The following is a 22,175-nucleotide window of genomic DNA, read 5'->3' as shown; positions in this document are numbered from 1 at the left end:
GCACAAGAGATAGCGCAGCCCATAGAAAGACACCTGTCAACGAAAAAAATTGGCCATCTAACTTAATACCCATAAAACAAAGGGAATCCAGATGCAAAGGCAGAAGACGTAAAGCTGATTCAAAATCCAGCTTCGCAATCAAGGCCTTAGGGCCAAATGCCCTAATTAATACAAACACCTCATCAAATTACTGATAATGAACCTGACAAAGAGCATGAGGAATTGCATCATTCACAGAGCCCATATACAGTTAAGACAGGTGTTAAATTAAATTATACTTCCTGGGGACCTTCTTGGGTGCAGCCCCCAGAGGGGAAATGTAAAGGTCACATAATGGAGGGGCAGGAAAGGGTCCACACATAACCTGACCTTCATACTTTTTTGCATCATAGCTGCTTCCAAAGTCACTTACAGTATCCTAGAAATTTAGCATTAGCAACAGAACAGGTATAAAGTCACAGATTATGCACAGTGATGCATGGCAAGGCTAACTCCGTCCTCAGTCACGTCTTACCCAAGTTAGCATCCGAGTCGTACCCAGCTGCTGCATACCAGTGTCCAGAGTACTAGCGTACTGTACTTTTGCTGCATTAGTGATGCCAATATTTTGTACAAAAGTCTGTAGCATGTCATGACTGTGGTTTTTGTGAACATGGTGTGTATGTGAAGTCCATGCAGGTAACTGGAGGACTATGTATATTTGGCTGGTCTGTGAGAATCAGTGAGATGAAGTAGTAAGGAGCAATCCCTGACTGGGGATCGAACCCAGGCCTCGGCAGAGGGAGCTGTATCCTGACCACTGGATCACCAGGGATATGGTGTTGATAGCAGGATGGTGAATGAATTGGTGAGAACGAACTAGATATGCTGTCACAGGAGTATGTGTTTGTGTACTCAAGGTTACTATGAAATAGGTTCTCTGGAGTTACGCAGATCTGGGGGAAGAGCTGAAGACGTTGAACCGGACTGGTTACTGGTGAGAGTGGAACTGGGCTGGTTACTGGCGAGACTGAGAACCAGGCTGGTTACCGGTGAGACTGAGAACCGCACTGTGAACCAGGCTGGATACCGGTATAACTGGAAACGAAACTGTATGTAGAACAATGACTGTGGCTGTGACTTTAAGACGAGACTGAAGAATACTGCGGCTGTGGCTTTAAGACAAGACTGAAGAATACTGCAGCTGTGTCTTTAAGACGAGACTGAAGAATACTGCAGCTGTGTCTTTAAGACGAGACTGATGAATACTGCGGCTGTGGCTTTAAGAAAAGACTGAAGAATACTGCAGCTGTGTCTTTAAGACGAGACTGATGAATTCTGCGGCTGCGTCTTTAAGATGAGACTGATACTGGATATAACTGGTAACACAAATGTAATCCAGACTGGGTAGCGAAAGAGCAGAGTTTTACAGGAACCAGAGTAAAAGTGTTTCCTTTTAGGGAGCTCAGCTATTAAGCTCACACAGAGCTGTGTGACACAAGGAACTGGCCCTTTCTGTAACACAAGTCTCTTATACTTCCTGGTCCTTGGTGAACAGAGTCAGGTGATTCAGAGAGTCTCAGGCTGGCAGAGGATTGGATAGCTCCAGGTCAGGTGATCAGACCCTGTCATGTCAGTACTCCAAGTTAGGCTCTGATGTGCAGTGAGGCCTAGCAGGCCGAAAAAAACACTGAACTTCTACAAATGATAAAAAAATGCTGAGTTTTAGGCCTAAACTCCAGAATGAACACAGTGGAGAATCAAATTGCTGCACACAGCTGATTACTTAGAGGAATTCCTACTCAGGTGGCTAATCAAGGTAAGCAAACACAGATTTGCAGTCTTCCTGGTGAGCTGAACAGATGCAAGTTACAGGATACGCTGAGGTAAGCACCAGAATATGAGAAATACAGTCAGGATCATGACATAGCAGCCTATTTGATGTGATTTGAGGATAGGTTTATGTGGTCACAGCTGTACATGCTGTAAAGTTGATAATTAGGCCAATCATGTTTGCAGCATGTATTGGCTCTAAAAGACCTGTTAACAAAGACAGTTGGAAAATCAGATGATAACCACATTTAAACATGGGTGGGATGAAGTGCCAGATTAAGGTCCACATGGGTCTGGAGCTGGAAATCAGGAGGGGCCTATTGTATGCAGCTGCAGGGGGTGTGACAAGCACTATGGCGGTATGATTAGTGATGTGGGGGGAGTGGTCTATATAGGGGGTGTGACCTGTGCTATGGGTTTCTCCATATTTCTGCTTGCGTTTATCCCGCACACCTAGCCACTGTAGTAAATTAATTAAATTAATAATGCAGAGATTATTGCAGTGATGCCATATAATACAGAGAGCATTGCAGTTGCAGCCATATAATACAAAGAGCATTGCAGTGAATGCCATATAATACAGAGAGTATTACAGTGACTGCTAGATAATACAGAGAGCATTACAGTGACATTGAATGTAATCTTATACAGAGAGCATCAGTGGCCGTTGATAAAACAGAGTGCATCGTAGTGCCCATCACATTACACCAAGCATCCAAGTGACCTCCATACAATACAAAGAAATCACATATAAAATAGAGAACTCTAACTACCACCATAAAATACATAAGACATCACAGCCATACACCATAGCCTGTGGAATGAAATAAATTAGACAGAACCTATATCTATGTATGTCTCAATCTATAATCAGTACTCTTTGGAAATCACACTTTTTAGCATTGGGCTCTGGCAGAGGCTTTGGTCAGGCACCTCACTGGAAGAATGTCGCCCTAGGTAAACACAGCACACCAGGCACAGCCCCGCTTCCCCTCTCTGTTCTTTACTCCCACCTCTGTCCTGGCTCCCTTTCTACTGTATGCACCAGAGACAGTGGGGGAGATGTATTATCCTGCATGGATCGTGCCAGTATTTCTCATCCTGTTTCTCCTCTTTACAGAGACAAAGCAGGAAGCCGTAGCGACAAGATGTAGTAACATCGCAGATGCCAGATTGGGGGAGAGTAAACTCCCCCCTCCAGCGATCCCTGCCACAGCCCACAGCGTATCAGCCTAGTGCTGATGCTCTGTGTGTCTCCTTCCGGCCCATCGCCACTGGGCATGCGCAATATCTTGTTACTATTGTGAGATCTCCCATGCAGCTCAGAGCCCAGCAGCTGCCACAGCCACTAGAGTGGCTGTGACTGGGGCATCAATACAGCTGTTATAATCGGTAGCTGCAGGTGTCTGAACAGTCAGTGCCACTGACTGTTCATACATAGGTTGCACATCGGCGCACTATCTTGTAGATAGCAGCACCGGTAATGACATTTAGCACACATCTCCACAGTAATACATGGGGAAAAAGCGGAGTCAGCGCACATAACGTAAGGCTGATACCACTTTCCCCCATAACGACTAACATACATCAACCCCAGTGTGTCAACACAGACACACTGGTCGGAATTAAATTGAATCGCCACCCGATCTTCTGTCTAAAGTGGTGGGAGCTCACAGCGGCGATATTCAATTGATGTCTGTTATCGCACGGTGATCGCACCCATTAGTGTTGGGTTTAGCTGCATAAAGCCGCTAAACCCGACCAAACTAATGGGCGCGATCGAAACAAGTGCCATTTGGGCACCCAAAGAGGTCACTTTTCATACATTTTAGCTTGTGTCAAAGTCGAAAAATATTGCAGTACACACATCACGTACAAACAACACACAGATGGCCTCCGCGCGTGTACTTGTTCTGCTGTGCGTGCACATATTCGCAATTTCCGTATGGTCGCTCCCGTGGTCGTGCGCATCAGCGCGTGGTATGGGTATTTACAGTAGAGTTTGTGAACGCATGGAGAGCTATCAAAACACATTACATATTTAATCCAAATAGTGCACAATGTACACAGTCCCCCTGCACCACACCAGAAAGTAACAACAGTTTAAATCAGAGGTTCTCAAACTCGGTCTTCGGGGGCCCACACAGTGCATGTTTTGCAGGTCTCCTCACAGAATCGCAAGTGAAATAATTAGCTCCACCTGTGGACCTTTTAAAATGTGTCAGTGAGTAATTAATATACCTGTGCACCTGCTGGGTTACCTGCAAAACATGCACTGTGTGGGCCCCCGAGGACCGAGTTTGAGAACCTCTGGTTTAAATGATTCCAGAACAAAGGGATTCACCTTTACAGGATAAGAGGGGACAGACTAAGGTTATAAGGTGGTGTTTGGTATCCAGCTGTAGGGTATTTTAAGGGTAACATTCCGGTGTTGGTATGCGGAAGATCGCATGTTCCTGCGGATAGTTATGTGCAGAAGCAGAATATAGATATAAACTGTATTTACTGTATATTATGTATGCGGCGGGAATACGTATGTACATTGACTGTAGCCATTTACTCTGTTATATTGTAGTGTATTATTTGTATTGTAACCCCCCTTTCAGCAATAATCCACTGTGGTGTCGGAACCCAGCGGTAAAATCACAATTGATGTCGTGTCCTCATTGCCCTGCTAAGGTTTAAAGTGTTTTATCATTGCATTGCATTACTGTAAAGGGTTAAAGTGTATCTCTGGGTGTGTGCGCTCTGTGTGTACTTTGTACCCCCAGCGCGGCGTTTGTACGCAAAGTCCGTACAGTGATACGGGACTCTGTACGCAAACAGTGTATAAAGTACGTAGCGTGTGTACTAAGGTTAGCGGCCACAGCGGCTCCATGGTAAAGTGTATTATAAGTGTGTGTAAGGTATAGCTTTCATTCCTGTAAGATAATCAACATTATCACTTGCCACCCCTGGCGGGGTGTGAGCTGAAATGTCAGGGTCGACATCCGATCGCGCATGAACGGAACAAGAATTTAATTGTTCTGCTGGGCGTCATCTAGTGGCTGCAATGGAGAAAATCAATTGAATCTTGCCCACTGAGTCTGCGGCTGTGTTGTAGTGAAGTAGAGCCAAGGCAGAATCAGCCGTGGTCCACGGCACCGCAGAAGAGTGAGGATTATTGATCATCACCCTTCATTTATCATGACACTGCAGCTCAGTCCCAGCCACCCTGTCCTCCGGGGTCCATACCCCATCCATCCCCTGCGCCCCAGCATACATATATACACAAACATACGAGAAATACAACATACATATAAATACATAAATATAGCTTCCAGACCCCACATATCATAACTGATAATAAAAAACCTGACTAGAATTCAGATTATTTATCTCAACTCTCTCACAAGGAGGTGGTCTTCAGTTCACAGAGCTGCTCTGCCTCTGTGTGCTAGGGATGGCCATCGACCAACGATGATTCAAAATCATTGATGGTCTACTTACCGATGGTAACTACTTTTACCATCAATGGGGGAGGACCAGATGGTTTCCCGCCATCAATGTTAAAGAGTTTCAAATTTTTTTTTTTAATGTTTCAGGGTGTCAGGGACACGGAGCATAGCTCCACCCCCTGACACCCATGAATCCACGCCCCAGGGCCCTGATTGGCCTGCGACTAACTCAATATTAAAATATGGGTGACCATTGATGATCAAAACCATCGATGGTTCCCTTACAGATGCTTTCACACCATTGAGGTTATCAATCAATTGTACTATCGATGGTAACCATCGATGATAACCCACCGATGGCCATCCCTGTGTGCTGACACTGTCTTATTGAGTGTGGTGGGGTGTGACATCACAGCACAGAGGAGGTTAAAGGTGCTATGTCATCCTTTCAGTATTCAGCAAACAGCAGTAGATTAAGGGGGTCATTCAGACCTGATCACTGGCTAGCGTTTTTTCAGCTCTGCGATCAGGTCAGAACTGCGCATGCATATGCACCGCAATGCGCAGGTGCGTCGCACAGGTACAAAGCGTAGCGTGGCTGTGAAATGGGTTTTACGAATAATCCATTCGTACAGCCATTCGCAAGGAGATTGACAGGAAGAAGGCATTTGTGGGTGGCAACTGACCGTTTTCAGGGAGTGGTTGGAAAAAAGCAGGCGTGTCCAAGCGTTTGCAGGGCGGGTGTCTGACGTCAATTCCGGCCCCAGACAGCCTGAAGTGATTGCAGCAGCTGAGTAAATTCTGGGCAACTCAGAAACTGCACACGCGATCGCACACTTGCACAGGGCAGCAACTATGCGAATGCATGACTGCAAAAACCAGCTAGCGAGTGATCAGGTCTGAATGACCCCTAAATTTACCGCTGTTTGCCCCTGTACCGTTCTCACCAGCTATAGATGGCGAGAGCAGTACAATCCCCAGCAATGGGGAGCCAGTGCTGCCTTTCCAGCCTCAGCTAAGCATTCGGGCTATTTCACACACTCAGGTTTTTTCCGGACGGCAAAAAAACAGACAAAAGACGTCTATTTTTTGAACCGGCTGGCAGAGCCTTTCACACACAACGGCTTTCAGCCGTGCTTATTGCTGTGCGCATGTTCAGTAGAAGAAAAAAGCCGTTGTGTGTGAAAGCTCCCATTCACACATATACTACACTGCCTTCAGGAAAGGCACGGCACGGCAGCCGGACATTTCAGTGAATAGTTCCGGCTGCAAACCGTGACTGTGCTCTCTGAAAGCCCCCAATAGCAACAATACTTAATTAAAAAACACACACGGGAAAAAATCATGTATATTGACGGGATGTAGTTATGTGACCGGCAGTCAGGAGACCGCCAATCACAACACCTCCCCCTACATGCCGCCGCCTGAAAATCCTGACGGTTGCATGCCAACCAACAGGGCTATTCCCACTCATGGGTGTCCACGACACCCAGCGTGGCGAGCCCGAAAGGGAATTCATTGTGCTCGCAACCCATCCCGCCGGCATTCTGCTGCCGGGATACCGGCGGAGGTATGCAGCCACGCATACCCAATTCATATAGACATCAGGACTTTTAATGAGGGCGGTGTGGAGCCAGCCATACTCACCTTCCGCCACAACCCGTGCACCCTAGAAAGGCAGTAAAGTCGCTCTTGCCCACCCTCCCCATGGTGCACAGATTTAATGGTGCTGCTTTTGGGCTGCACAAGGCGCACTGACTACCTGTTTTGGAGCTGATACACACAAATACATAGACAGGGCAGGGGGCACACTTTATACTGACCTGTGAGAAAGCTCATCGGGCATGCCTGCTGTGGTCTCCAAACATCCAGTGACAGCTGCATTTCCTCCTATGCTGGGCAGCTCAGACTCTGTGCTTCACCCACAGCACCTCTGAGTTGCATGTTTATTGCCCTGCTGCTAGATGAAATCAGATGCTGAGGAATGGTAGGGGCCGTGAATGGACTTCTGGTGACTGAGGGTCACAGCTTCAGACAAAGGGGGCGGAGTTTAGGGTGGCCAGGGCAGGGGTGGAGCTTTGGGCGGCCAGGGTGCGGAATTTTGGACAGCCCCGTGGGTAGATGGAACCTCTGCTGATCGTGGGGGATGAGTCTGGGTGAAGAGGAGGTGAAGGATAGGGAAGGGAGCGGCTGGAAGAAGAGTGTACTGTTGTTGTGGGTGGTGACAGGAGTTTTTCCTCCAGTCACCACTGGCTGCACAGCACAGCAGGGCAGAGCCGTCTTTTCGTATGGGCTCAATGGGCACTTGCCCAAGGGCCCCAGGAGTATAAGGCCCTAGGCTGATAGCTGAGGGTCCCCTCTTTCTGGGGGTACCAGATTTTTTAAAATCGGCCCAGGGAACCTGAGACTAATACTAATTATACTCATCATCATTATGAATTTTGTGACTATATTACCAGCTCACTATCCGTATGAAAGGTGGTTGTACCTTATGGTGCAACCAATAATTATGTTACTGTATCTATGTACCTATCTTCTTTTTTTTTTATCATTTAGGATTCCTGGGCTCGCATTATTCATCACTTAAATATATTGATGGTCAATCTGAAGCACTTTGGGGCCCCTCTAACTTCTCTTAATTTCAGAATTGTATGCAGTCACTATGCCGACACTATGTTAAATGTCAACAGTTATGATGCCAGCTCATGTCAACGTGTTCACTGTCATCATTATGACCATGTTAAGATTCTCAGGTCAGCATTATGAAGTTAGACATGGTGAATGCTGACATGATATACTGAAAATCTCAGTAATATGTCACATGAACACTATTAATGAAAGAGAGAGCCCCCATGGCTAATAGCACCCCGGGAAGAGCTGGGGACCATAATAGGGCCCCATGCAGCCGCTGTTGCCCGTTATTACCCAGTGCAGACCCTCCACATTGACCCCTTCCATCAATCAGGTACACAATGCTCTGTGCTCCCCCCTCAGTGTATGATTCAATCACCTGTATTGTATTAGTTAAGTAATTAGAAAAATGTTTCAAGACAGGTGACTGACTGCAATCATAAACTGAGAGTGACATTCAGGAGCAGAGACCTCAAAGAAGGGGACATATTGAAAAGTCTGTCACTGACTTAATATAAGGTTTTCCAAAAAGCAGCAAGATGTGACAAGTCACATTAATAATGACATTTATATATCACCCATAGACCTGCCAATGAAATTGTCCTGCATAGTGCCTGTGAGTGCTGCAGGGATGTGCAGGCACGGGGACCAGGGCAGCTGCCGGCACCCAACGGTCTGTGTAGCCTGACAGCAGCTCAGTGTGGCGCGTGTGGTGTCTTTATATACACAGTAGTGTGATGGTGGCTCATTACTAGATCACCATGGCCAGTGAGAGCGGAGTCGGAGCCTCGCCCCTCCCCGCTCCCCTGTCAGGATGCTGCCAGCCAGCCCCCAGCTCTCCTGTCACGGATCCTCCTCCCACGTTAGCCCCGCTCCCAGAGCGCCCTCTGGTGGCTGTTCCCGGCAAGTGAGCAGGGCAGGAGCTGGGACTCCCCCGTGGCTGCTCCAGAGCTGGTTCTGCTGCCATCCGCCGCCGCCACCGCCGCTGTGTGTGATTCTGCGCACACTGACTACACCCGGAGACTGTCATTCCCTGCACGCAGCAGCAGCAGCGCACCGCAGCCCCGGCTCCCGGCAGCATGGCTTCTGGGGACCTGTACGAGGTACGCTACACCCCCCTCCACATAGATGGGCGCCTGTAGTGGGAGGTTGGCTATGGGGGGGTCTGGGGGTACTTTGCATGTGCAGGCCTAGGGAGGGGACAGCACCCACTGCATTCATAGGTGGGCAGGGGGGGGGGACCCTGGCAGCGTGGTAAAGTGATATCAGGGGTGGGGGTGGCTGGTACTGTGAATGCAGGTGGGTGCAGGTTGTAAGACTGGGAAGCAAGGTGGTCTTCCATCCATGTGCAGCTAAGGCTGCAGGCAGGCATGGTGATGAGCTACTGCTGATCACACAGGTGACCTGTTGGCTGCTGCAGAGCCTCTTGTAGGTTGCTGTTGTCAATCATCTTGGAACTTTATAAAAGTCTCTCTCTATTTATTATTCTGTAAAGTCTCCACTACTTCTGGTACATTAGCATCTATTATCAGTCATGCTGGGGCTGCTTGGTGTGCTGCCATGAATGTGGCTTATGGCTGGCACATCTGGCACCCAGCAGCAGGTGTCGTTTCCACTGCCCCGTCCATCAGGCAGCGCTTGGAACATCTTTATGTATGATTTGGGTGACCTTTTTTTATTTTTCAAAACATACCAAGAGTTTCTGCAGCAGCTGCCTGTTCTCTTTGATCAGTGCGTCATATGTGTCAGTCCCCTATAGGTATAGGGGTTGCCATTAGAGATTCTGCAACAAGCATTGACTCATCATCATATAGGTTTGCACAGGAGCATTCATATCGGTGATCTAATTCAATAAAATTTCTTAGGTGAGTCAGCAGTAAGTGGGAGACATTACTACTATAGCCTGGTCACTCTGGTTTAATTCTCCGTGAATATTTCAGTTTTGGCTATTTAATATTGTTGCACTCGTGACAATTTAAAATGTACATCTATTAATGGGTTCTAGTACCTACGTGGGTGCATCAACTGTTAAGAAGGCAAAATATTGCCCCATGATCAGCAAGTTAATGTACCACGTTAATTACCAGCCTCGGAAATGTCTTGTTACCTTTACAAGAGTGGTCAGTGCCACGTGGTAAGATGAAGTACTCATTATTGTAATTTAGTATATTTATTTACAGTTTTTATTAGGGACCAATAGCTACATGCTCATGTTGACCTCTCCTGATTGATGAATAATTGTTTAAAAGAAATTCTAGCAAAAAAAATCATATCCGTGAGCTTTGATGATAAATGATATAGTCTTTTCCTGAGTGAGTGATAGATCATTCTTATATTGATGAGCACAACCCCTCCCAACAGTGTTATATGTAGAACGACTGACAAAGAGATTACGCTGACAAGGTGATGGGTGTTTGTTGATATTTTAGAAACTCAAAGGGACAGCGCAGGATTGATTTTTATTCTTGAAATGTTCTGTAAATGCAATAACAGCCCGGGGAAAAATCAATTTGTCTATGGCCAAATTTATCATACAAATGGTTTACAGTTCCAACTGGTTAACTGTCTGAGCTGTTTTAGTAGATTGTTTACATACCCTACTGCTAGGGGGAATATGATTCCAATATGATATTAGTGTAGATGTCCACTTCCATATTGCTTCTCGGATAACGTATGCAGACTGTTCACATTTCATACATTTTGTTACTTTATTATTATTATTATTATTATTATTATTATTGCAAGAGTGATAGGCTTTTCACATTTAATTGATCAAGTTTTTCGTTATTCTTAAGTGAATTTATTTTTATCAGAATATAGTTAGAACTTTCTTGCTTAAGATAAGTGTTGAGCGAAACTTGGATTTAACTTTATACAGTAGCTGTGCTTCACAATTTTTTTTATTTTTAATGAAATTTGCTAAGACCACGTTTCTATACTTTACCTGTATATTCTTTTACACCTTTGGATACGTTGGTATTACTTTCTGTATAAGACATGAAGGAGAAAACAAAATATTTCAATATGTACATTTTAAGCAAGAGTATTGCTTTCCATTCACATGGCTGTTTGCATTAGAAAGTGTATGCTATTAATAAGTATTGACAGCAGTGCCTAGCGAAGGGTGAATTGGAGAATTGGCCCTTTTTTTTTTTTTAATTGGACTAATAATTTAAGGTTCTTCTATAACAAACTCAAGTCCGAATTACTGTACCTCATGATGTAGTGACACCACTTGCTCATAGACAATTTATAGGCTACATTTTCTGGAATATTAATTACAAAATGGCTTCCTCCACTTGGTGTAGACCAGAGTTTCCAATCTATGCCATTATTCTCCAGGTTTCAAGGATATCCATGCTTGAGTTCAGATGGTTAAATTGAATTGACTGAGGTACTAATCAAGGGGCTGATTGAGAAGTACACAAAGCCATTGTTCCACGGAACCGAGTGATTATCGGCAGACTGTCCATTTGCTGTGCTCGCATTGCGCATGTGTCAGGGTGCCGCTGCCAACCTGCAAGCAATGAGGATTCCATTGCAAAGTGATTGACAGGAAGTGACCGTTTGGTGTGTTATGGCTGTTTCCGGGGCGTGTATCTGACGTCAGCTGCGTTCCTTAATGTACACAAACATGGCGCCTGTGCGACTACTACCGGGTCCAGACATTGCGATGTTCCTTGTTCTTGTGTATAGGCTGCGTATGTGTGCGCAATTGCGAATGAGTTGCGGTAGCTTCGGTGGGTGTCTCTTTTCATCTCTGATCAACAGCAGTTACGTTGCGGAGAAAATCGCACTTGCAGCTGCATTAGCGTACTTCTCTGAATCAGGCCCTAAGTCACATATGCTCAAGCATGGATGTCCTTAAAACTTGGACTGTACTGACAGAGTTTGGGAAACGCTGGTGTAGACAATGGTTATGGTTAAATTGAGCAAGCAAATTTGTCACAAGTTCTAAGCTCCTGTTTTCATTTGTTCAGTGCGTCCAGTTATACTGATGTTATTATTGTGAACCTTGTTCTGTTACATTGGAAACCAAACTAGATATGTGGGATTGTTTTAGCTGGTAGATGGCAACGTATGGGCCCAACGTACTTTGTCTATGGTGGATTATTGTGCATATTGTAAAGACTTTAAAAATCAAATGCCATTTATTTTTTTCCTGGGCAAATTTTACATATTTTCGTGAGAAACAGGTTATTATTGGAAAAAAAGAAGAATAGATTATATAGTGTATGTGAATTTGCAATTAAATTCTGTCTCTAATGTAAAAAAAAAAAAAAAATGTCATTTCCTAAAGCTTAACTTAAATGATAATGGAAAACTGTTCAAAAACACAAATCTGTTAGAAAATATATATTTTTTTAATTTTCAGAATTATAAGGGTTACACAAAACTTTTCATTTGGCAAGACACAACGCATTTGGGCGTTTTAAAATCTATCGAAAAGGATGTACTTTATGTGGCCTGTTTGCTAATAGTAATGGATTCCTGTCCGACATAATTACGGCAAAGTTCTTGCTTTCAGTCCTCTTCCTTTTGATATATACAATCTTGTTACAACATCTCCGTGATCCCAATGTCTTACGTGATAAGAAGAGAAGATGACTTTAAAATTAAATTAATAGGAAATATTTTTTCAAAAGTTCCCTGAGTTTAGTGGACCTTGGATTGGTTGTAAACAAGCATGGATTTAAGGCTTGGTTGAGTCGTATGGAAGGAAGAGTAGGAGGCGGTGCGTGATGATAACTATCTTATACCATGTACCAGTGTTGGACTGGGCATGAAGGGCCCACCGGGGGAAATGCTGTTGTAGGGGCCTATGCTTAAGGGTGTGGCCAGGCTCCACTGGGGCGTGGCCAGCCACCACAGACGTTTGGCTAACCATTACAGAGTGCATGTTCTGTTCCCCTTGGAAAATATATAATAAACCATTTTCTTGTGAAGTATAATGTAACATAAGTATAATGCATAATTCAAGTGCACTAGGATAGAGTCTGGAACCTGATCCCTAGAGGAGGAGGGCCCATAGGCAGTGGGGCCCACCAGTGGTTTGCCCTGTTCCCCTGTGGGCCAGTCCGACCCTGCCCTGTACAACTTGCCAGAATGCAGTGCTGAAACAGTTGGCTTAGAGTTTCTATGGAGTTCCCCACAATGGAGGGTAAATAAAACTGTACTCATTGGCGATTCATCTAATCTTTGGTCATCTTGTTAAGGCTGAAAAGATCTTTGTATATTTCATGAAGAGACCTGGAAGCAAATGTTTAAAACTGATATTGATGATTTTTCTCTTATTTTTTCATCTAGTCACTAGTTTTATTCTTTGGTCTCCGTCATTGTATTGTGCCAAATAGTCTTGCTTACCTTTCCACATACAGTATCTTTAAATGCAATAATGTTATTGAATATCTGATCTATGTATCTTACATCTTGTAAGGTCTTACAAGTCTCTCTTTACTTTTAATTTTTAAAAAATACCCTTTAGTCCATTTTAAAACTATAAAGTTCTTTCTGTAAATTCCAATTGACTGGGACACTGCGCATAGATCAAGCCCTCCCTTACCCAGTAGTTTTCTTTTACTGCATATACAGTTGTGCTCATAAGTTTACATACCTTAGCAGAATTTGTGATTTTCTGGCCATTTGTCAGAGAATATGAATGATAACTCACAACCTTCTCTTTCACTCATGGTTAGTGGTTGGGTGAAGCCATTTGTTGTCAAACATCTGTGTTTACTCTTTTTAAATCATAATGACAACAGAAACTACTTAAATGACCCTGATCAAAAGTTTACATACCCCAGTTCTTAATACCGTGTATTGCCCCCTTTAACATCAATGACAGTTTGAAGTCTTTTGTGGTAGTTGTGGATGAGGCTCTTTATTTTCTCAGATGGTAAAGCTGCACATTCTTCTTGGCAAAAAGCCTCCAGTTCCTGTAATTCTTGGGCTGTCTTGCATGAACTGCACGTTTGAGATCTCCCCAGAGTAGCTCAATGATATTGAGTTCAGGAGACTGAGATGGCCACTCCAGAACCTTCACTTTATTCTGCTGTAGCCAATGACAGGTCGACTTGGCCTTGTGTTTTGGATCATTGTCATGTTGGAACGTCCATGTACGTCCCATGCGCAGCTTCCGGGCTGATGAGTGCAAATTTTCCTCCAGTATTTTCTAATAACATGCTGCATTCATCTTGCCATCAATTTTGACCAAGTTTCCAGTGCCTTTGTAGCTCACACATCCCCAAAACATCAGCGATCCACTTCCGTGTTTCACAGTAGGAATGGTATACCTTTCATCATAGGCCTTTTTGACTCCTCTCCAAATGTAACGATTATGGTTTTGGCCAAAAAGTTAAATTTTGGTCTCATCACTTTAAATTACTTTGTTCCAGAAGTTTTGAGGCTTGTCTCTGTGCAGTTTGGAGTATTGTAAGCAGGATGCTTTGTGGCATTTGCGTAGTAATGGCTTTCTTCTGGCGACTCGCCCATGCAGCCCGTTTTTCTTCAAATGCCTCCTTATTGTGCATCTTGAAACAACCACACCACTTTTTTTCAGAGAGTCCTGTATTTCAGCTGAAGTTATTTGTGGATTTTTCTTTGCATTCCCGAACAATTTTCCTGGCATTTGTGGCTGAAATTTTTGTTGGTCTACCTGACCGTGATTTGGTTTCCACAGAATCCCTCATTTTCCACTTCTTAATTAGAGTTTGAACACTGCTGATTGGCATTCTCAATTGCTTGGATATCTTTTTATATCCCTTTCCTGTTTTATACAGTTCAGTTTACCTTTTCCCGCAGATCCTTTGACAATTCTTTTGCTTTCCCCATGACTCAGAATCCAGACACGTCAGTGCAGCACTGGATGAAAGATGCAAGGGTCTTTCAGGAGTCCAGAAACTCACTGACCTTTTATACACACACTGATTACAAGCAAACAGATCACAGGTGAGGATGGTTACCTTTAGTAGCCATTCAAACCCGTTTGTGTCAACTTGTGTGCATGTTATCAGGCCAAAAGCTCCAGGGTATGTAAACTTTTGATCAGGGTCATTTGGGTAGTTTCTGTTGTCATTATGATTTAAAAAGAGTAAACACAGTTGTTTGACAATAAATGGCTTCACCCAACCACTAACCATGAGTGAAAGAAAAGTTTGTGAGTTATCATTCATATTCTCTGACAAATGTCCAGAAAATCACAAATTCTGCTAGGGTATGTAAGCTTATGAGCACAACTGTACCTTTGTCTCAGGCTAGATGGTCTTTCTGCACTTTCCTCATGGTTTTTACTACAGTTTCCCTTCACCTCCATTCACTTTTCTTGTGCATTGTCATAAACTTTCCCCCACCTCTGCTTTTTCTTATCTACAACTACCCCTCAGCCCTGTATACTCTCCTTTTTCCTCATCTACAATTGCCTGTCACCTCACTGCATTTTCCTTGTTCTTCTTGTGCAGTTACTTCTCACATTTGCTCCTGCTCTATATATACCCTTCAAATATCTCCATTCTCCTTCTTCTTCTTCGAAAGGCCTATCAGCTCTGTATATTGTATTTTTTGTTCGGAAGCTGCACCTCTCCTCTCTGCATTATTCTTGTCTTTACAACTTTCTTTCACTTCACTGAAATTTCTTGTTCTTCTGTATTTGCTCCTCACATCTGCATTCTCATTGTCTTTCTTCTGTTGTCACTTTTCTGCATTAATCTTGTCCTCCTACAACTGCCCCTGAAATCTGCATCCTTGTTTTTTTTATAATTATCACTCACCTCTCTGCATTCTTCTTGTTCTTCAAGTACCCCTGAATTCTGTGCATTCCTCTTGTTTTGTGGTTGATGCCCATCACCCTCATGTATTTTCCTTGTAGTTATTGTACTGCTGCCCCTTATCTTCATTCTTTATCAACTACTCCTAATCCCTTTGTATTCCCTTGTTCTACATATTTGTCTCCCCGTTCCTCAACCACAACTAGTCCTAACTCCCTCACCACTATACTTTCGGCATCTCTGTCTCACTCTTGTGTATTTCTATGTTCCCTAATGTGCGGAAGACAAGGCTTACTGTCCAAAAACAGGATGTAGTCTATTCCAAGATTTCTTGTTTCCAATCCCTCACCTATTATCACATTAATCTCTCTTGACCAACTTTTTGCTTGCATTCAACAACTAATGCTTTCTTACTTAATCAAACATTTAGCTCCTCCTACGCAAGCCCTTCTCTTCAAATTGTAATTATTGTATTACTATTCTGATACACATGCACTATATAATTTAAAGATGAATTGTTCCCTGCAAAAGTAGCTGCGTCTTCTACTATAGCATCGTCTCCCTTAATGAGCTGGAAATTATTGTGTAGTAAGCATTTGAATTCAAGAGATGGCACATGTGGTGGGGTGGGGCATTTTACATTGCAGAAGCGGACTGTGTTCAGAGGTAGGTTCCAAAGCCACTGTGCTCGCTATATCATGTTCCATGTGATTGCTGTTGCTATGGTAGTTCTATGACAGTAATACCCCTTTCACATCTCCAATGCCGGATCCCACCCGGGATTTGGAAACGGGTCCTTCCCGGGTGGGATCCGGCATTGGACACTCTCCTACCCCTTTTGGCTGGCTATCCAACCCGGCAATATGCCGGGTCGGTTGCCATAGCATCGGGGGGGGAGGGGGGGGCTGGGGATGGAGGCGGTGCTGGGAGATGAGCTCATCTCCGCGTGGCCTCTTCCTATCTAGTAAACGGGTCCCGGGTCGCATCGACCCAGGAATCCGTTTACACAGCCAGTGACCTGGTATTCAACCCGGGAATAACACTGCTTATAACCCGGGTTGAATTACTGATGCAGGCGACCCGGGAATTTGTACTTGGCGCTTTCACACTGTACACTGACCCGTGTCGACCCGGCAATATGCCGGGTCGATACCGGGTTATTTGTTCGATGTGAAAGGGGTATATATAAACTGTGCAAATCATTAATAGTATCCTGAAGAGACAAACCAAGAAAATATTTTTTCTCTTATGTCCTATTGGATACTGGGAATCTGTACTTTAGTACCATGGGGTATAGATCGGGTCCACTGGAGCCTGGAACTTTAAAACCTTTAGTGTGTGAATGTGTGTGCTGGCTTCTCCCCTCTATGCCCCTCCTACCAGACTCAGTTTAGAAAAACGTGCCCAAGGAGCTGGGTGCATTTCTCTGGAGCTCCAGAGAGTTTTTCCTTTATTTTTTATTTTAGTTTGTTATTTTCAGGTAGTACTGGTTGGCAACCAGTCTACCTGCTTCGTGGGACTTAGAGGGGAGACTGAACTAACCTCCTGAGGGTTAATGGTTCGTAATCCTAGCTGACAGAACACTGAGCTCCTGAGGTGCTGTTCACACCGTTAGTGTATGTGCCCACACCAGCAGCTAGCCGCCACCCTCTTAACAGATGTCGAAGATCGATAGGTGCGGTGAGTGTTAACACCGGGGTCCCGGTTAGCGGGCTCCCGGTGTGGTTTTGACGGCATGTCACGCGGCGGCAACGGGCCACGAGCTGCTGTGCCCGCCGCTGACTAGACTGGCTCAGGGCTCATGCCCCTCAGTGTTCACTGTCCATTAGGGCTTGTGTGTACTGTTATATACAGTATATTTATGTGTTTTAACATGGCCAGTATAAAACTGAAGGGACTGTGTGCCATTGCAAGGGGCGGGGCTTCCTGGAGCGGGACCGAGGCAGGAAGGTGCCACTTCCTGCTGCTGTGGATCATCAAGGCTGCATGCACGCTGCTCCTCCACGGACCCACGCTGTTACAGACTCTGTACTGGTACCAGGGGGTCATAGGGGGTTGGGGGAGAACACCAGCAGTAGCGTCGCTGCACTTCTATCAGGTTGTACAGATTATTTCACACTCTGTGCTGTTGTGTTTTGTGTGCTGGTCTCTGTTCCTCAGTGTCACTCCAGGGGCTCTCTAGGGCCTGTGTGGAGCTGTTTAGTGAGCTGCGCTGTATTACAGTTGTACAAATATGTCTGTGGACATGGTTATGTATGCTGCTTGTAACTCTACCCCTTCATCAGTGGGGTCCCTCATGTGTGAACAGTGCTCCTTATCTCCACAGGGACACAGTTCACAGGCACCTGACTGGTTAGATCATTTTAAAAGCATGATTCAGAATGTAAATTCAGAATTAGCTGCAGCTAAAAAGGAGAGACAGGTGTTTAAACAGTCTATTGATTGTATGGCTAAAGCAGCAGATACCAGAAAGGCTTCTCAGCCCCCTCTTGGTTTCACATAAACGCTCACTGCCACAGGTGCTCCAGTCTGTGTCTAAAGAATTAAATACTCTGGCCAGGGAGGCATGGTTAAACCCTGATAAGAAATGTAATATTCCTCAGAGGTTTTTAGCTACTTTACCCCTCCCAGCTGAGGACGGGAAGTTATGGGAAAACCCCCCGTAAGTCGATCCGTGTGTATCCAGACTATGGGAAAACCCCCCGTAAGTTGATCCGTGTGTATCCAGACTGTCTAAGAAATTGTTACTGCCGGTGCCAGGGGCTATATCCCTAAAAGAGCCGGCTTACCGTAAAATTGAGACCACTCTCAAGGCAATATATACAGCAGCAGGCGTAGCACAGTGCCCCACAATTCTTTGTGGGTGGATTTCCAGGGCGGTAGTCAAGTGGTCTGATAACTGTTATTGATGATTTAGACTCTCTGCCCCAGGATGAGGTCATTACTCTGCTGCAACATATACAGGATGCTGCAAATTTTATCAGCGAGGCTATAAAAGACTTGTGTAAAATAAATGACCGCATTACTGCTATAGCTGTTTCAGCACGCAGAGCTCTGTGATTGTGTCAATGGTCAGCGGACACTGATTCCCATAAGGGTGTAGAAAATCTTCCCTTTACAGGTGATTCCTTGATTGGCGACAAATTAAATAAATGGATCTCCCAGGCAACGGCGGGTAAGTCTACTTATCTGCCGTCGGCTGCGCCACCTGCTAGATGTTCTTACACAGGACCCTCCTTGCAATCCTTTTGTGTGGCAAGGTTCAGAGGCAGGGGCTGGGGGTTCTCCACTACTCCCAGAGGATCTCGTGGTAAGTCCCGTAAACCTGCAGCTGCTGCCTCCCTGGACCAGACCACCGGATCCCCTGCCGCTAAGCCTTCCGCGTGACGGTTGGCCCCAGCAGCAAGGCGATTTTCAGGTGGGTGCTCTCCTTCAACACTTCGCCCATGTGTGGATGAAGTCCTACCAGGATCATTGAGTGAGGGACCGGCTGGAATTTCAAGCACTTCCTCATTTCAGATTTTTCAAATCGGGCTTGCCAGTTTTACCCGCAGCAAAAGTTAACTTGCAAGAGGCTATTCAAAAACTTTTGCAGACAGGGGTGTTTGTTTCCAGTACCTCCTACGTTAAGCAACAGGGGTTTTTACTCCAGTCTTTTTGTCATTCCAAAACCAGATGGTTCGGTGCGACCCATCTTGAACCTGAAGTCCCTAAATCAGTATCTAAGGGTGTTCAAATTAAAAAAAAAATCCCTGCGGGCAGTGGTGTCCCTGCTATCCCTAGATGTCAAGGGTGCTTACCTACACATTCCTGTGTGTCGTCCTCATCAGGCTTACCTCAGGTTCGCCATCTTGGACGACTATTTCTAGTTTTAGACTTTGCCCTTTGTCCTGTCCACAGCTCCGAGTGTCTTCACCAAAGTCATGGCAGAAATGGTGCTGCAACTGCGCATGATGGGAGTCAACATAGTCCCCTACTTGGACGACCTCCTGATAAAGGCTATGTGCAGGGAGCCTCTATTGCACAGCATCGATCTGATGACTCACCTGCTTACGTATCATGGGTGGATCCTAAATTTCCAGAAATCTCAGCTGGAACCGGCCCAACGTCTTCAATTCCTGGGAATGACACTGGATACGCTGTCTCAAAGGATGTTTCTTCCGATGGACAAGGCCCTGGCTATCCAGGCTATGGTCCGCTCCGTGCTCCGTCCTCGCAAGGTATCCATACATCTTTGCATACGCTTGCTGGGCAGGATGGTTGCTGCTTACGAGGCAGTCCAATATGGCAGATTTTTTTGCCCGCCCATTTCAGCCAGATCTGCTGGACAAATGGTCGGGGTCTCACCTTCACATGTATCAGGAAGTGACCTTATCTCCAAGAGATTTATCTGTTATGGTGGCTACAGGTTCCTCACCTAGTAGAAGGCAGGAATTTTAATATCTACTCATGGATTCTACTGACAACGGATGCCAGCCTCCGGGGTTGGGGGGCTGTGACCCAAGGGGCCCAGTTCCAGGGGACATGATCAGTTCAGGAAACTGCTCTGCTGATAAACATCCTGGAACTCAGGGCAATTTAGAATGCTCTTCTGCAAGCTTCCCATCTCCTGAAGGATCAGGCGATCCAGGTTCAATTGGACAACGCCTCAGTGGTGGCGTACATAAATCGACAAGTTGGAACAAAAAGCAGATCGGCGATGCGGGAAGTGTCAGGAATACCCGGCTGGGCGGAGGCCAATGCAAGGGCCATCTCAGCCATATTCATTCCAGGAGTGGACAACTGGGAAGCAGACTTCCTCAGAAGGCACGACCTCTATCCGGGGGAGTGGAGCCTACATCCTCAGATCTTTCAACAGTTGATTCACCGGTGTGGCTGTCCGCAGATAGATCTGATGGCTTCTCGTCTCAACCAGAAGCTATGCCGTTACTGTTCCAGAACGAGGGATCTGCAGGCTGTAGCGGTGGACGCTCTGATGACACCATGGACGTACCAGTTTATGTACCTGTTCCCTCCTCTACTGCTAATCCCAAAGGTTATAAAAAGACTAAGAAGGGAAAACGTTCAAGCAATTCTAATTGCCCCGGATTGGCCTCGACAAGCGCGGTACTCGGACCTACTAACCATGGCTCTGGAGGATCACTGGTCTCTGCCGCTTCAAAGGGATCTTCTTCAACAAGGTCCGTTCATCTAGCCAGAATTATAGCAGCTACATTTGATGGCTTGGAAGCTAAGAGGGAGATTCTAGCTAGAAAAGGTCTTCCATCCTGGGTTTTTTCCATCATGGTCCAGGCCAGGAAGATGGTTACGTCTAAACTTTGTCATCGTATCTGGAAAAAGTATGTTTCCTGGTGTGAAAGTAGAAAGATTTCTCCTGTGGAATTTAGAATGGGTTGCTTTCTACTTTTCCTGCAAGCAGGAGTGGATATGGGCCTACGGTTAAGCTCCATCAAAGTCCAGATTTCGGCGCGCTCTATTTTCTTCCAGAAACAACTTGCTATGTTGCCGGAAGTACAAACTTTCCTAAAAGGAGTTCTTCATATGCAACCGCCCTTCGTACCTCCCACAGCTCCATGGGATCTCAATGTGGTTCTGTCCTTTCTTCAGTCGGACTGGTTTGAACCCTTACATAGGGTGGAGTTAAAATTTCTCACCTGGAAGACTGTGATGTTGTTAGCATTGGCGTCTGCCAGACGTGTCTCTGAATTTGGGGGCCTTATCCTGTAAGCGCCCTTATTTGCTTTTTTCATGAAGACAGGGCGGAACTCAGGACCCGACCTCAGTTTTTGCCAAAAGTGGTGTCAGCTTTTCATGTGAATCAACCCATTGTGGTTCCGGTGTTGTCTGACGCCTCCGTTGGTCCAGAGTCCTTGGACGGGGTGAAGCTCTGAAGATTTATGTCAAACGGACTGCTCGTCATCGGAAATCTGACTTGATGTTTGTCCTTTATGATGCCACCAAGATTTGTCGTCTGGCTTCTAAGCAATCAATTGCTCGTTGGCTCAAGTTGACCATTCAACAGGCTTATACTTCGGCGGCTCTGCCTTTGCCGACGTCTATTCAGGCCCGCTTGACGAGATCTGTGGGCTCTTCCTGGGCGGCTGCCCAGGGTGTCTCGGCCTTACAGTTGTGCCGAGCTGCTACTTGGTCTGGTTTGAACACTTTTGTTAAGTTCTATCGGTTCGACACCTTGGCCAAGGATGACCTTCAGTTTGGTCAGGCAGTGTTACAGGGTTTTCGGCACTCTCCCACCCGTTTGAGAGCTTTGGGACTTCCCCATGGTACTTAAGTACAGATCCCCAGTATCCACTAAGATGTAAGAGAAAATAGGAATTTAATACCTACCGGTAATTCCTTTTCTCGTAGTCCGTAGTGGATATTGGGCGCCCGCCTCAGTGCTTTGAATTCCTGCTTTCATGCTTAGTAAGTGTTTGGTTGGCCCTCTGTTTTGGTCCCGTTTTGTTGTTGGGATAGCTTTGCTATCTTGGGTAGGTTGGTGTTGCTTTCCTCTTAGCGCCCTCCTTTCGGTTAT

At 45.5% G+C, this 22,175-nt stretch overlaps 1 protein-coding gene across 1 annotated transcript in view; it reads left to right on the top strand.

The window, feature by feature from the left end:
- The first annotated feature begins 8,585 nt into the window (after positions 1-8,585).
- The window catches only part of CDYL2 (chromodomain Y like 2), a 244,481-nt gene continuing 230,891 nt past the window's right edge, over positions 8,586-22,175 (top strand). The window contains exon 1 of the mRNA XM_063945371.1: positions 8,586-8,983. Within this exon, the coding sequence (XP_063801441.1) occupies positions 8,960-8,983 (24 nt within the window). The 5' untranslated portion in view covers positions 8,586-8,959. The remainder of the gene's footprint in view (positions 8,984-22,175) is intronic.

This window comes from Pseudophryne corroboree, chromosome 11 (genome assembly GCF_028390025.1).
Source record: "Pseudophryne corroboree isolate aPseCor3 chromosome 11, aPseCor3.hap2, whole genome shotgun sequence".
NCBI lineage: Eukaryota > Metazoa > Chordata > Amphibia > Anura > Myobatrachidae > Pseudophryne > Pseudophryne corroboree.
Note: the sequence above shows the minus strand (reverse complement) of the source record. Positions and strands in the feature narration are given on the sequence as shown.